At 48.8% G+C, this 13618-nt stretch overlaps 1 protein-coding gene across 2 annotated transcripts; it reads left to right on the top strand.

Annotated features, from left to right (window-relative positions):
- The first annotated feature begins 842 nt into the window (after positions 1-842).
- On the top strand, positions 843-12746 carry SMARCD1 (SWI/SNF related, matrix associated, actin dependent regulator of chromatin, subfamily d, member 1). Of its 2 annotated transcripts, XM_007179339.2 has the most exons (13): positions 843-1067; positions 1745-1932; positions 2201-2243; positions 2340-2462; positions 2946-3068; positions 4458-4574; positions 5869-5970; positions 6264-6425; positions 6506-6603; positions 7825-7960; positions 9560-9682; positions 10801-10902; positions 11034-12746. In XM_007179339.2, the coding sequence occupies exons 1-13, from the start codon at positions 891-893 to the stop codon at positions 11085-11087; spliced, it is 1548 nt and encodes a 515-aa protein (XP_007179401.2). In that variant the 5' UTR covers positions 843-890; the 3' UTR covers positions 11088-12746. The 2 variants fall into 2 exon arrangements, with proteins under 2 accessions (XP_007179401.2, XP_057412510.1); XM_057556527.1 differs by lacking the exon at positions 2946-3068.
- Positions 12747-13618: the final 872 nt, after the last annotated feature.

Genomic DNA, 13618 nt, shown 5'->3' with positions numbered 1-13618 from the left:
CCCACTAAGTGCTTAGAGCTGAGCTTGGCTTGGGGCCAAACAATCAGGGCAGGAGTAAGGAGGCGGAAGCAGGGATACTCCGGTCTTCCTGGGATGGGACAGGCTGACCATCACACCAGGAATGGTTTGAACCACTGCGCAGGGAAAGAGGAAGAGGTCAAAGGCAACAAAGATCCCAAAGAGAAGTCCTAGCACAAAGGATTCTTTGGAGAGGGGTCAGGGTCAAACTTCAAAATAAATTTAAAATCTAGAAGCAGGTTAGGTTAAAGGTCACGGGGAAAGTTGGGTTTAAGTTCGAACGTGAGGTAGTTATTGAAGGACTTTATCTATGGAATGAGCCCCGGACTATGAACCAGAAGATCTGGATTCTATGTTTCGACTTCTACTGCTAACTTGTCGGTTGACTTTGCCAAGTTATTTACTCTCTGAGTTCACCTCTCCTGTTTGTAAAATGGAGTAAACAGTGCGTACTCCTCTTCAGCGAGCTGGGCTTAGAGCAGGAAGAGAAGGAAAGGAAAAACAGCGCTTTGTAAAGTTAAACGCATTGCGCCAAGATGAAGCAGTTACTCCATCACCCTGGGCTGTGGTCCCCCTTTCCAGTTCCTTGTCTTCCTCCGTCGGCCTGGGGGCGCCCGCTCGCAGGACTTCTCTATCCCAGAGCTCCTCTCTATGGTTTTCCCTCCCGGACCGTGAAGGCCGGAGGGAGTGGTCACACGCCTTTTCCGCTTGTCGCCCCCCTCTAGCCCACAGTCTCGCTGCCCCGAGCCTCCCGTGCCGGCGGGCCGGCCGGGCGGACAGGCGGGCGCGCGGGGGGCGCGGGGGGCGCGCGGGGGGCGGGGGGAGTTCCGGTTCCGGTTCTTTGTGCAGCTGCAGCAGCGGCTCCGGGAAAGATGGCGGCCCGGGCGGGTTTCCAGTCTGTGGCTCCGAGCGGCGGCGCCGGAGCCTCAGGAGGGGCGGGCGCGGCGGCTGCCCTGGGTCCGGGCGGGACTCCAGGGCCTCCGGTGCGAATGGGCCCGGCGCCGGGTCAAGGGCTGTACCGCTCCCCGATGCCCGGAGCGGCCTATCCGGTGAGTGGGGCGGGAGGAGGGGCGCGCGGGCCGGGGGCGGGGCCGTGCGGGGGCCTGGGAGTGACAGGGGTGGGGGGAGGAGTAGGAGGGACTCGCCTGGGAGGGATTTCGAGCCGTGAGTCGGGGTGCAGGGAGGCAGTGCGGGGAAGGGAGGGGAGGCAGTTAGCATCCGCATCTGCTCCTAGGGGCATTGTTTTCTTGGGGAGTCAGGGTGTACAACCAGGGTGAACTAAGAAGTGGGGCGAAGCATGGGCCTGTGAGAGCTTGTGTGCAAAAGGGCCTAGGCAGCTCCAGCGCCCAGAGGAACACAGAAGGTGTAGCTGGCAAATTGAGGTCAGCTTCTGAGGAGACAGTAGCTGGCAGTGCTCTCTGAGCAAATGTGGAATTAGAGATGTCCAATGCGCCAGATGCAAAATAGACTGGGGAGAATTGGAGTGTAATCTAGCTGTCTTAGCTTTGGGGCTATATTTTCCTGTGGGGTCACGACTGGAGCAGAGGAAGCTCCAGTTATCCAGATTTCGCAGAGGTAGAGGGCTCTCCTCCCACCCCACCATTGTGCTCCACCCCACCCCCTCAGCCTTGTTTCATTCAAAGAACTCAGGCCTCCCCCACTTTCCTTTTCTTGGTGGGGTTTGCAGGGGAAGCCATGACATTTCTGGGTCCTCTCCCCTGTGTAGAGACCAGGTATGCTACCAGGCAGCCGAATGACACCTCAGGGACCTTCCATGGGACCCCCTGGCTATGGGGGGAACCCTTCAGTCCGACCTGGTCTGGCCCAGTCAGGGATGGACCAGTCCCGCAAGAGACCTGCGCCTCAGCAGATCCAGCAGGTCCAGCAGCAGGCGGTCCAAAATCGGAACCACAAGTAAGATGACCCCAGGGCGGAGGGAGGGAGGGAGGGAGGAGGCCTGTGAGGATGCAGGTGGTGGGAGTCCCTCAACCAAGAAGTGGTGGTGCTGTGTCAGCAGACGGTGCTCATTCTCGAAAATGCTTTGCGTTTTTGGGGGATGGGGGTGTCTGACTTGAGACAGGCTTTGCAGTTCCTTCACTTCACTATAAAAGGAGGTGTGGGCAGCCTGTCTTCATGTTCTGGCTAGTTCCATCCCATGCTGATAAGAGTTTATTCCAAACAGTGCAAAGAAAAAGAAGATGGCTGACAAAATTCTACCTCAAAGGGTGAGTTCAGGCAATATAGGTCTTCTTGAGGGTGTGGCCAGCTTGAGAATAGAGATGGTCAGCTCTAGATCCCAATGATATCTTTCTGCTCCTAAGATTCGTGAACTGGTACCAGAATCCCAGGCCTATATGGATCTCTTGGCTTTTGAAAGGAAACTGGACCAGACTATCATGAGGAAACGGCTAGATATCCAGGAGGCCTTGAAACGTCCCATCAAGGTAACGCAGGAGAGTGCTAGGCAGAGAGCCAAAGGAGAGGACGTGGGAACCTTCAGCAGGCTTGGGATGAGAAATCAAAGGCGTAGCACAGCTCTCCTTGGCATTTAAATTACATCTCTCCCTTCCGCCTACGAACTGAGAATTACATTAGAAGCATAAGAACAGAGCAGCGAAGGGGGAGGGGCTTTTGATATTTCTTGCACCAGAAATATACCCTGTTGGTGTTTTTGCTACAACTGCTCTGCCACCTTGGGAACCTGGCACCTTGCATGACTCTGTCCATCTGACATCCTGGTGAATGCACTTGCACTCAGGCCAGTGGCCTGTACTCCTCTTCTAGGTGGAATCTCCATCCACCCACCCCAAGGACTGGGTAGACAGTAAGCCAGTCTGTTAGGAGTCATTTTCAGGTTTGGGGAGACCCTTGTCTTCAACATCAAACCACTGAAGCCCCACTATCAATCCTGTTTCTGCCTTCCTCAGCAAAAACGGAAGCTGCGAATTTTCATTTCTAACACTTTCAATCCGGCTAAGTCAGATGCCGAGGATGGGGAAGGGACGGTGGCTTCCTGGGAGCTTCGGGTAGAAGGACGGCTCCTGGAGGATGTGAGTTCAAGGTCCACTGTGGTCGGCATTTAGGGTGGGAGCTGCTGGGAACAAGCAGCATTGTCTGGTTGGCAGGAAGCCTGACTGGTGCTTACAGCTCCTGTTGGGAAAGGCAGGGAGAGGGTCACTGTGTTCCCTGCACTAAAAGACAATGGTTCTTTGTTTCTGGCTCCCACAGCTTGGCCCCCTCTGTGGTATCATATCGAGAACCTTATTGTCGTGGGATTTGATTTGTTGTTTACCTCCTTCCTGATGCTGCTAACCATTGGACTTGGCAGTATCTGCAGATTTTTTTTTTTTTAATTTTATTTATTTATTTATTTATTTTACTTATGGCTGTTTTGGGTCTTCGTTTCTGTGCAAGGGCTTTCTCTAGTTGCGGCAAGTGGGGGCCACTCTTCATCATGGTGCGCGGTCCACTTACTATATCGCAGCCTCTCTTGTTGTGGAGCACGGGCTCCAGACGCACAGGCTCAGCAATTGTGGCTCACGGGCCTAGTCGCTCCGTGGCATGTGGGATCTTCCCAGACCAGGGCTCGAACCCGTGTCTCCTGCATTGGCAGGCAGATTCTCAACCACTGCGCCACCAGGGAAGCCCTGCAGATTTTTCAGTTAGGTTTTTTTTTTTTTTTTTTTAAACCAAGTCAGTTTGCACTTAGCATTTAGGCCATGCTTTCCTCTCTGAGTCCTTGAGGTCCTTGATCTCCACTGTGGCATCTCCATCTTCCCAGCTTCCATTGGAGACATTTCACAGTTTACATGGGATAGATTTCTCTGACAGGCTCTTTGTTGCTTCATGGGAACATCAGCTGACAGGTGATAGCCCCCAAACTTCCCACCCCAGAAGCTCCTTGGAGAAGCTCACCTGCCATTCCCTTATACTCTCTGGCTCTCTATTTTTAGCTGTTCACAGGCAAGCCAGTTTGAATGCATTTTTCAGGAGAACCAGGGCTCAGTGTCAGAGCCTCCTTTTTCTCTATATAGGTCTGGTCCATCTACCGGTGGTGTCATGTCATCCAAATAAAGCTGTTTTTGTTCTGGCTTTTTATTACCTGTGATTCATTTCCCCTCTAGAGTCAGACTTTTCTCTGTTTAGACTTGCTTTATTATGTGCAGAGGTTTGGCTTAACTTGCCCCATTTCCCTTGGGGAAATGAGGTGGGTAAGTCAATCACCCTATATGTGTTACAGGCTGCTTCTTCAGGGTTCTGTTTCAACTGTGACTTGTTCAATATCCACAGACACCTACCTTGCCATCTCCTAAGAGGTTCTCAGAAGACATTTTTGAGTTTTTTTCCCATTGCTTTTGTGGGTTCCTTTTTTATGGGACTTTGTTTTGGGGAATATCTTCTGGCCTTTTCTAACATGACCTTTCCTCTCTCTCCTCTAGTCAGCCTTGTCCAAATATGATGCCACCAAACAAAAGAGGAAGTTCTCTTCTTTTTTTAAGTCCTTGGTGATCGAACTGGACAAAGACCTGTATGGGCCAGATAACCATCTGGTGGAAGTGAGTAGTTCTGTCCTCTAGGCTTTGCGTTGACTTTATGACTGGAGGATGATGGATTTGGGAGCCAAACATTAATGTCTAGGGAAAGGGGAAGGTATGAATAAAGGGTTACCCCAGGTGTACAGTTCCTCCAACGCAGTTTGCACGTTGGCCTCCAGGTGGCACTAGCTGTTCAGTTCTGGTACTGTTTGGACCCAAGAGCTTTTGCAGTCTGACTTGTCCCACCTTTTTAATTTTACTGTCTTAGTTGCTGCCCCCACTTTCAAGGGAAATTCTGATGGAAGCCTCTTATACATGCCAAGCCATCTCTGCATCTTGCTTATTAGAAATGGTGAGATGTAGTTATCCACACACCATTCAACCTTTTTCCTGGTAACAAGTGCTGTGATTAAGGGCGTTAACTAATAGGGTTCTAGTCTTTGCCAAGGCTACTTTTACAAATCTGGGACTTGCTTTTGGTCCCTGCTCTGTTTAGATTCACATTCCAAATCATCAAAAATTCTTTATTGTAATGCCTGATTACATAGTGTTCTGAAGACTGTGTTAGCAACAGTGTTCCTTGGGATACAGTCAAAACCAGAATGAGACAGTCCAGCGCTCCAAGTGAACTTAACCCGCTCCTTTCTTTGCCAGTGTAGCTGCAGCCCCTTAACCTCAACCACTAAGAGACATGGGAAGGTCTTTACCATCTAATAAGGGAAGTAAATCATAGCATCAATAGAAGTTTGTAAATATATTTAACTTTATAGCAGTAGAGCATAGTGGCTAAGAATGTGGACTGTAGAATCTGACACACCAGAGCTCAGATAGCAGCTCCACCACTTATTGGCTGTTGACCTTGTTGACCTTAGGCAGCTTACTTCACTCTTCTAAGCATTAGTTTTCTCATCTGTAGAATAAGTTTAATCGTGCCTATCTCGTATGGATGTTGTGGGGATTAAGTGTGATAATCCAAGTAAATGTCTTAGAATACTCTTGCACATAGTAAGTACCCAATAGATGATAGCTACATTATTTTACTATACACATGTATATTATCCGTTTTTGTGGATAAAATTATCACTGAAAGTTCAGGCTAATTTAAATGTGACCCTGAGCAGTCATAATTAAAAGGTCAATCTACTTATAGACAGGAATCCCAAAGTCATATGCAGTTTTTTAAAATGTCTCATGCTGTTGCTCTTCTCCAATAGCTTCAGTAATCAAAGTTGAATATTCAGTCATTCAGAAGCTCTTCCCTCCCACCCCAGCTCTTCCTCTGGGAGAGCACCCCCTGACATCTTCCTCTCTGTAGTGGCACAGGACCGCCACTACCCAGGAGACAGATGGCTTCCAGGTGAAGCGGCCAGGAGACGTGAATGTACGGTGTACTGTCCTGCTGATGCTGGATTACCAGGTATTCTGTGCTGTTGTGAGGGGGTCCAGCTTTCACAGCCACATCCCATCAGCAGTCTGACATTTAAAGGTTTAAGTCTAGTTGTGGGTAATTTGCCGCCAGACTGTTACCTCCCTAAATATAGGGATAGGGTCTTAGTCATTTCTGAGTTCCTGTTAGTGTTTTTCTGCCCCAGGGAAAGCACAGCATTAATGCCTGTTGAATGGCTTGAACATATGGCCATGCCAAGCACCTCATAATGCACGTAGACTCAGCTCATTAGCTTCATCTCTATACTCTTTGGTTCTCTACAGCCTCCTCAGTTTAAATTAGACCCTCGTCTGGCTCGGCTGCTGGGCATCCACACCCAGACCCGTCCAGTGATCATTCAAGCACTGTGGCAATATATTAAGACGCATAAGCTCCAGGACCCACATGAGCGGGAGTTTGTCATCTGTGACAAGTACCTCCAGCAGGTAAGAAAAGGACCCATTCTTTTGCTCAAGTCCACTGGAGCACTAATTGTGCTCTTAGCTGCTTCTCCTCTTTCCCACAGATCTTTGAGTCTCAACGTATGAAGTTTTCAGAGATCCCCCAACGGCTCCACGCCTTGCTTATGCCACCAGAGCCCATCATCATTAATCATGTTATCAGGTAAGCATGTGTGTGCAAGGCAGTGGTGTGCTGGAGCTGGCTTGCACCAGCTGCAAAAGTCAGTTCTCAGAATTTTCAGGGATTTTGCAAGCAGGTTGTTAAACACAGTCGTTATTTAAGGTTAAATTATACAAACTTGCAATTAAATACATTATATTAAAAATAAGGGTAATATATACTCAAAAATTCATCATCTCTGAATTATTATATTAGTTTACCGGTGTTTGTGTTTTCGAGGTTACTTCTGTCTATTGTGTCTGTATGGTAGAAATACTATCTAATGATGTGTTACTGCACATCCCTTCCCAGCTCCTTGATCAGTGATATAATGTTGGCATCTTGAAGTCAATCATGTCGAGAATATTTAAAACACAGAAATCAGCAAATGCTACAAGTCGGGGCTTTTTGTTCTTCTTCTTCTTCTCTTTTGGAGAATCAGTTATTAGACATTTACCAGCTCCTCGCTGACGAGCTAATCTTTTCTCTGGGTGGTAGGACATTGCAAGCTGAGACTCCAGCTCCGTTACCTCCATCTGCTTTTCTGTTCAGAGATGGATGAGCAGGGCATCTCTAGGCAGATATGGAGTGAAGGAAGGCAGTTTCTCCTCAAAGCATGTCTTCTGGCTGGATGTAGTCTTTGCCTTCTTTCCCTTATTCCATATTAATTAGCCTTCCTTTCATTAGACCCTGAACCATCATCACTCAGCCAATAATAACTCCTACAACCCATACACTGGGTCAGTAGAAGCTAGTTTGTCCCGTATTCATGGGCTTAAAGTTAGGCCACTTTTTATTTTGCCTGGTATGTGTTTTATTTGAATTAATTTTCAGGGTCAATTTTAGTTTAACAGGGGGAAAGATACAGAAGATACTGTAGTGATGGTCTCCTTGTGGGGAGGGAGAAACTGACTTTTCATTGGATATCTTTTGTAACATTTGAATTTTTACCATTGAGTTTTTTTAAAAAATTAACTCTGTTGAGGTTTATATGCAATATATTACACCCACTTAAAGAAAAATTTGATGATTTTTGGCAAATGTATACATCCTGTAGCTATCACCACAAGGAACGTACAGAACATTTCCGTCACACCGAAGAGGTCTCTTGTGCCCTTTTGCAGTCAGCTCCTTGCCCTTCAGTCTTAGACCATCTTTTTGACCCTGTGTAATTAGGTCTTAGGGGACAAGCCCTTTACCAGGCCCCTTTGGTTTCCTCCCCAGTGTTGACCCGAATGATCAGAAAAAGACAGCTTGTTATGACATTGATGTGGAAGTGGATGATACCTTGAAGACCCAGATGAATTCTTTTCTGCTGTCTACTGCCAGCCAGCAGGAGATTGCTACTCTAGACAACAAGGTAGGGACCATGCCCTGGATAGTTGGGTACCACCAGCCCTCTATCACAGCTTCTTGGCTTCTTTTGATTCTTGATATTCACTCAAAATGTACTGCCACCCAGTAAATGCTAGGCACTCTGTTTGGTGCTGGTTGGAGCTAGACACACATGAGTTCTGATTCTTGGCTATACCTCTTAATAGCTTTGAGCCTCAGTTTCTGATCTGCGAAATAGAGACCATAATACATATTTTTATAAGGTTGTTATGAGGATTAAATGAGACAGTGTATGTAAAGACATGACATTGTATCTGGCACATAAAAACAAATGGCAACTGCTGCTCCTGTTGTTATTATTGATACCATTATCAGACATAGTCCATGCAAATAAAGCCAGAAAGGCTCTGGGAACACAAAGGAGAACAGGGAGGCCTTCCTGGAAGAGCTGATGCCCCAACTAAATCTTGAAGGACGACATGGGAGTCAACGAAAGGGGAGAAAGGAGGATGGTGCTTAGGGGCGTGGGGGGCAGAGGCCATTCCAGAAAGAGGGAGCAGGGTATATGAAGGCCCAAAGATGAGCGGAGAGCCTGGCATGTTCAAGAAGTACAAGCTGTTTACTGTGTTAGATAAAGCTCGGGGTGCTGGGGAAAAGAAACTGGATAGGGAAGCACGATCCTAGTCATGAAGCAGCTTTGCGGGGAAAACTGGCTTATACTTTGTCCTGAAAACTGGAGGGCCTGGTGCTATTTGCATTTAGAATGATCACTGGCAGGATGGTGGGGAGTGAATTGTAATGGGGGCAGATCTGGAGGAAGGAAGCCCAGTTGAGTGGCTGGTGCAGTGATGCATGTGAGATGTGTCGAGGGCCTAAACTTATGGTCCTGACAGTGAGGATGGAAATGAGTAGGTAGATTTGGAAGGTGTCAAGGTGAAATTGCAGGGATTTGGACACTGGATGGAGACGGTGGGGTGAGGTATGAGGGAGAAGCGGCATTATGACGACCCTCAGGTTTTCAGCTGGGGTGCACAGTTGTAGTTATTCAGATTGGGAACAGGAGGAGAAGCAGGTCTCGGGGAAAGGTAGTGAATTTAGTTTCGGAGAGTTTAAGGTGCCTTGAGATGTCAAGCAGGTGGATTGGTTGGAGTTTGGAAAATGGACTCTGGTCTGCAGACTGGGGACTTATTACCTTGTCTGTGGTACTGGAAGACATACAAGTAGATGAAATCGCCAGGAAGAGTATAGAGAATTGAGAAGAGGACAAAGAACAAAACCCACGGACCACAGCTTTTGAGACAGCTCTCTGTACCACTTCTTTTCTACCTGAGAGTGTTTCGGGACCCATTTGTGCTGTGGATTAAACATTTACCATGTAGCATCATCCACAGTGGACATTGTGGAGACTAAAAGGAAAACTTCCCTCACGTGGGGTGTATAGAGTCACAGTGCACACCACCTGCTAAGCGAATGCCGAGCGCCGGAGCAGGTGGGGCAGCAGTGCCATTTCTGGGCCGCACTCTGTTCTTAGGTTGGGAGCGGCACAAGAAGTCACACACTGCCTGCCGTTTAACTTTGCATTTCCCCAGCGTGAAAATGTTACGAGCTTCCTTCTTCCTTTCAGATCCATGAGACAATAGAAACTATCAATCAGCTGAAGACCCAGCGAGAGTTCATGCTGAGCTTTGCCAGAGACCCTCAGGGTTTCATCAATGACTGGCTTCAGTCCCAGTGCCGGGACCTCAAGGTAAAGAACCTGGGACGGGTGCAAAGAGACTTAGATCCGTGAGGCATACATTTGCTCCGTTTCCGTAGCATGAGATAGAGAGCGGGGGGGGAAGTGAGGGGCCAGACTTTCTTTAGTGTGTTCCAGGGCCCATTTTACAATTAAGTAGGGAAATGGAGGTGGAACCATCAAGTGTTTATCTAGTACTTACTATGTGATGTCACTGTGCACCGTATTGTAGGCGATACAGAGTGGAAAACCTGATCTCTTTCAAAGTAACACACATTCTGTTCGGAGAAACCATGTTAATGTGATTTAAAAAGTAGTAAATCATGTAAGATGTTACTGGAACTCACCAGTACCAAAAAGGTAATACAAAGGAGAAGGGAGATTGATGAGGCCAGAATAGCTGGGGAAAGCTTCATGGAGAATTTGGGATTTGAGTTATATCCCAGAGAGGGGAGCACCATAAGCTCAGGCAGGAAGGTAGGAATGAGCACAGAATGTGTGAGATGTGTCCTCAGTTCTCGCCTATCCTGTGGTGATTGACTGCAGTTAGCCCAAGAAGAGGAGCAAGGGACAGGGGGTGCCTGAAAGGATCCCTGAACAAGGCAATGACTTGTTGACAGCAGAGGCGACTTTGGGTGTTGTTTTAGTGGTTTGCTAGGGCCACCGTAGTAAAGTACCACAAACTGAGTGGCTTAAACAAGGGAAACCATATTGTCTCATGGTTCTGGAGGCTAGAGTCTGAAATCAAGGTGTCAGCAGGGTTCTTCTGAGGCCTAGGAGGGAGAGTCTGTTCCAGGCCTCTGTCCTAGCTTGTGGTAGCTTCAGGCATTCCTTGGTTTGCAGATGGTGTTCTCCATGTGTCTTCACAGCATCTTTCCTCTATGCATGTCTGTCTCTGTGTCTAAGTTTCCCCTTTTATAAGGACACCACTCACATTGGATTAGGCCCACCCTAATGACCTTATCTTAGCTTGATCATCTGCAGAGACCCTATTCCCAGATAAGGTCACATTCACAGGTACTGGGAGGGTTAGGATTTCAACATCTTTTAGGGGATACAATTCAATCCATAACAGATGACAAGGAAGGAAACAAGTCTCTTCTGTGTCTTCCCCCTCCCATCTCCCTCAGACCATGACTGATGTGGTGGGTAACCCAGAGGAAGAGCGCCGAGCTGAGTTCTACTTCCAGCCTTGGGCACAGGAGGCCGTGTGCCGATACTTCTACTCCAAGGTAGGCACCTGGGGTGCACAGGAGAAACTGACAAAAGGCAAGGGGTCTGCACCCTTGGTGGGGGTCAGTGGTGTTAGGTACCAACTTCTGGTTTGTCTCATCTTCCACTCCCTCCACTATTTTCTCCTTAGGTGCAGCAGAGACGACAAGAATTAGAGCAAGCCCTGGGAATCCGAAATACATAGGGCTTCTCCCACAGCCCTGATTTGGCTGCACCGATTTCTTTATTTGGGCCCTGTGCTGCCTGCCTCATAGCACCTGCCTTGGTCTTGCTTGGGGCCTTCCAGGGGATGCTGTTGGTTCTAGGACAACACCAGAATGAAGAGGGTCTCACATGATACCTGTTACCCTCTTCTCCCACCCCATCCCTTCCTACCCCCAGCTTCCCTTTGCCCCAGAAAGTTCCCATGTGCCTGTACCCTCCCCTGGTCTGCATAGGACCTCTAGATAGTATTAGAGAGAGAACCCGTAGTGGTAAGCAGTGCATTGAATGGATTGGGCCTAAGGCCAAGTGGTCTTCAAGGGGACCAGCTACACTGATCCTGCCCTTCAGAGACCCAGGAGTTGGGAGCTTTAGCCCCCTTCTCCGAGACTCAGGCCTGGGGGCACTCTATAAGCTAGTTGATCTTGGCTTTCCTGATAACAGAATCCAGTTTCCTTCCTTCCCTCCACAGGTTTGGAGCAAACTGTCCCTTCACTTGTTGCCCTCTAGCACTAAAGGAATCCTGGTTCTTGGGCTCCACTGAGCCCCAGGTCAGTCCTCAGCCCTCTGGATTGGCCTGCTGTCTCAGTGCTTCTCTTGCTCCCTCGTAGGGGGTCCGCGTCAGTATTGGAGTTTGTTCTTTAGTATTGCTCCCTCTCACCACACTCCCTGTCGCTGCTTTTTAGGATTCCCTCCTATCTGTCCTAACCCAGGGCATCTGAGTGGGGGAATCTTGCCTTTCCCTGTCAGAGCCCCAAGGGCCCTCACCTAGGGTACTGTCATTGCCAGCAGAGGCTGTTCCTTCCTGCAGTTGCTTGGAGGTGTGACTCATTCATTCATTCCACCCTGCCTCCCCCATCCTTTCATGGAGAAGCAGGCCTAAAATCAAACGGGTAAAAGCCCTGGGCCATCCCTGTCTTCCTGTCCCTTGTCTGCCCAGTTGACACCCACTGGTGACTTCTAGGGCACTGAGGAGTGAAAGCGCCTAGGGCTGGAGAATAGCTCTGAGTTGGGTTTGTGACTCTTCCCTCTCCCTGCCTCACAGGATTGTGACTCCCCAGCCCCTGCCCTCAAAAGCTTCAGACCCCTCAGGTAGCAGCAGGACCTTGTGATCTTGGCCCCTTGCAACTGAGATGGTTTTGCATCTTTCCAGGAGAGCCTCAAATTCTTCTTCCAGGTTGTATCACCCCCGAGTTAGCATATCCCAGGCTCGCAGACTCAACACAGCAGGGTGGGAGACAGCTGGGCACAGAGGGGGAATTCTGTTCAGCATGGGCTCTAAACCCGCAGAACTGACAAAGCCCCTGCTTCCCCACCCCCTCCTCAGGCTTCTGCGAGCACATCCCCCAGCCCTGTATCCCTGACTGTTCCACACTGGGGACAGCAGAACTTTCTCCCCGTCTTCCCCTTCCTGTCATTATCCCACTCCTCCCTTGAAAGGTTCTCCCCAGAGTGACACTGGACAGACAACCTCTGTCCCTGGGGCTGGAACCATGAGAAGGAAGCTCAGCACTCCTACACAGTGTCCCTGAAGATAACTGTTTTTATTAACTGAATTATTATGTTTTTTTCATGGACCAAAATTTTTTTTGTACTGTCCCCTTATCGATGTCACCCAGTTTTAATAAAAGAATCTTCTGAAGGATGGGTCCCCCTACCTACTGATGGAGAGCTCTTCCCTGAGCTTTCTTCTTCGATACCATTAGCCATGCTCATGGTGTTTGTTCATTTTATTTGACAAATATTTATTGAGCACCTGCTGTGTGCCAGCTGCGGTTCTAGGCACTGGGGATATGGTGAAAAACAAGATTTCTACCCTGGGGACCTCAGGTTCTCACCTTAGAGCTTGTTCTGTCAGCCCCGGTGGTCCAAGCAGGCCAGGTGCTGGTTGGGATTAGGGGGCTTCATCACTGGATCTGAGAGTCCTGTCCTCAGTTCCCGTTAAGGAAGGTTCTAACAAGACAGTGGCACTGCCATTCTCTCCCTTGTCCTTCTAAACTCCCCAGGGCACCTGCTGGCTCGAGTGTGCTGTCCTTGGGTACCTGTGGTCCCTTACACTTGATGAACTTGAGCCACCTCTAGAATTCTCAGGGCTCCTGTCTTCATACGGGCCAGCGCTGTTATCAGGACTGAAGACGTTTGTGGTTTGTGTGCCTGCCATTCTTTAAGGTTCCACTTTCTCAACCCTGAGTAAGATTTTAGTTCCTAAGACTGGCGTGGAAGTGCTGCGCTGTCATCCTCATACTATGGACAACCAAGCCTTCACTGGTAGAGTTGAGAAGACTTTGTTCGGGATTGGGTCCCATTAGCAGAAGCATGAAGTTCTGCTGCAGTTTCCATCATATGCCTGCTTCCCACCTGGTGGCTCTTTACTTTCCTCCTTTGTGCCATTATCTAGCTTGGTTCTACTCAAGAAGGGGGTTTGGAACCCAGGGTGAAGGCAACTACATTCCAAAGTTGTAGTTAAAAAATTAACTTTTGCCTCCATGCATGTGAACACTCGAGTATTGCGTA

The sequence above is a fragment of the Balaenoptera acutorostrata genome, chromosome 11 (assembly GCF_949987535.1).
Source record: "Balaenoptera acutorostrata chromosome 11, mBalAcu1.1, whole genome shotgun sequence".
NCBI lineage: Eukaryota > Metazoa > Chordata > Mammalia > Artiodactyla > Balaenopteridae > Balaenoptera > Balaenoptera acutorostrata.
The sequence above is the reverse complement of the archived record's forward strand: the minus strand, read 5'-3'. Positions and strand labels throughout refer to the sequence as shown.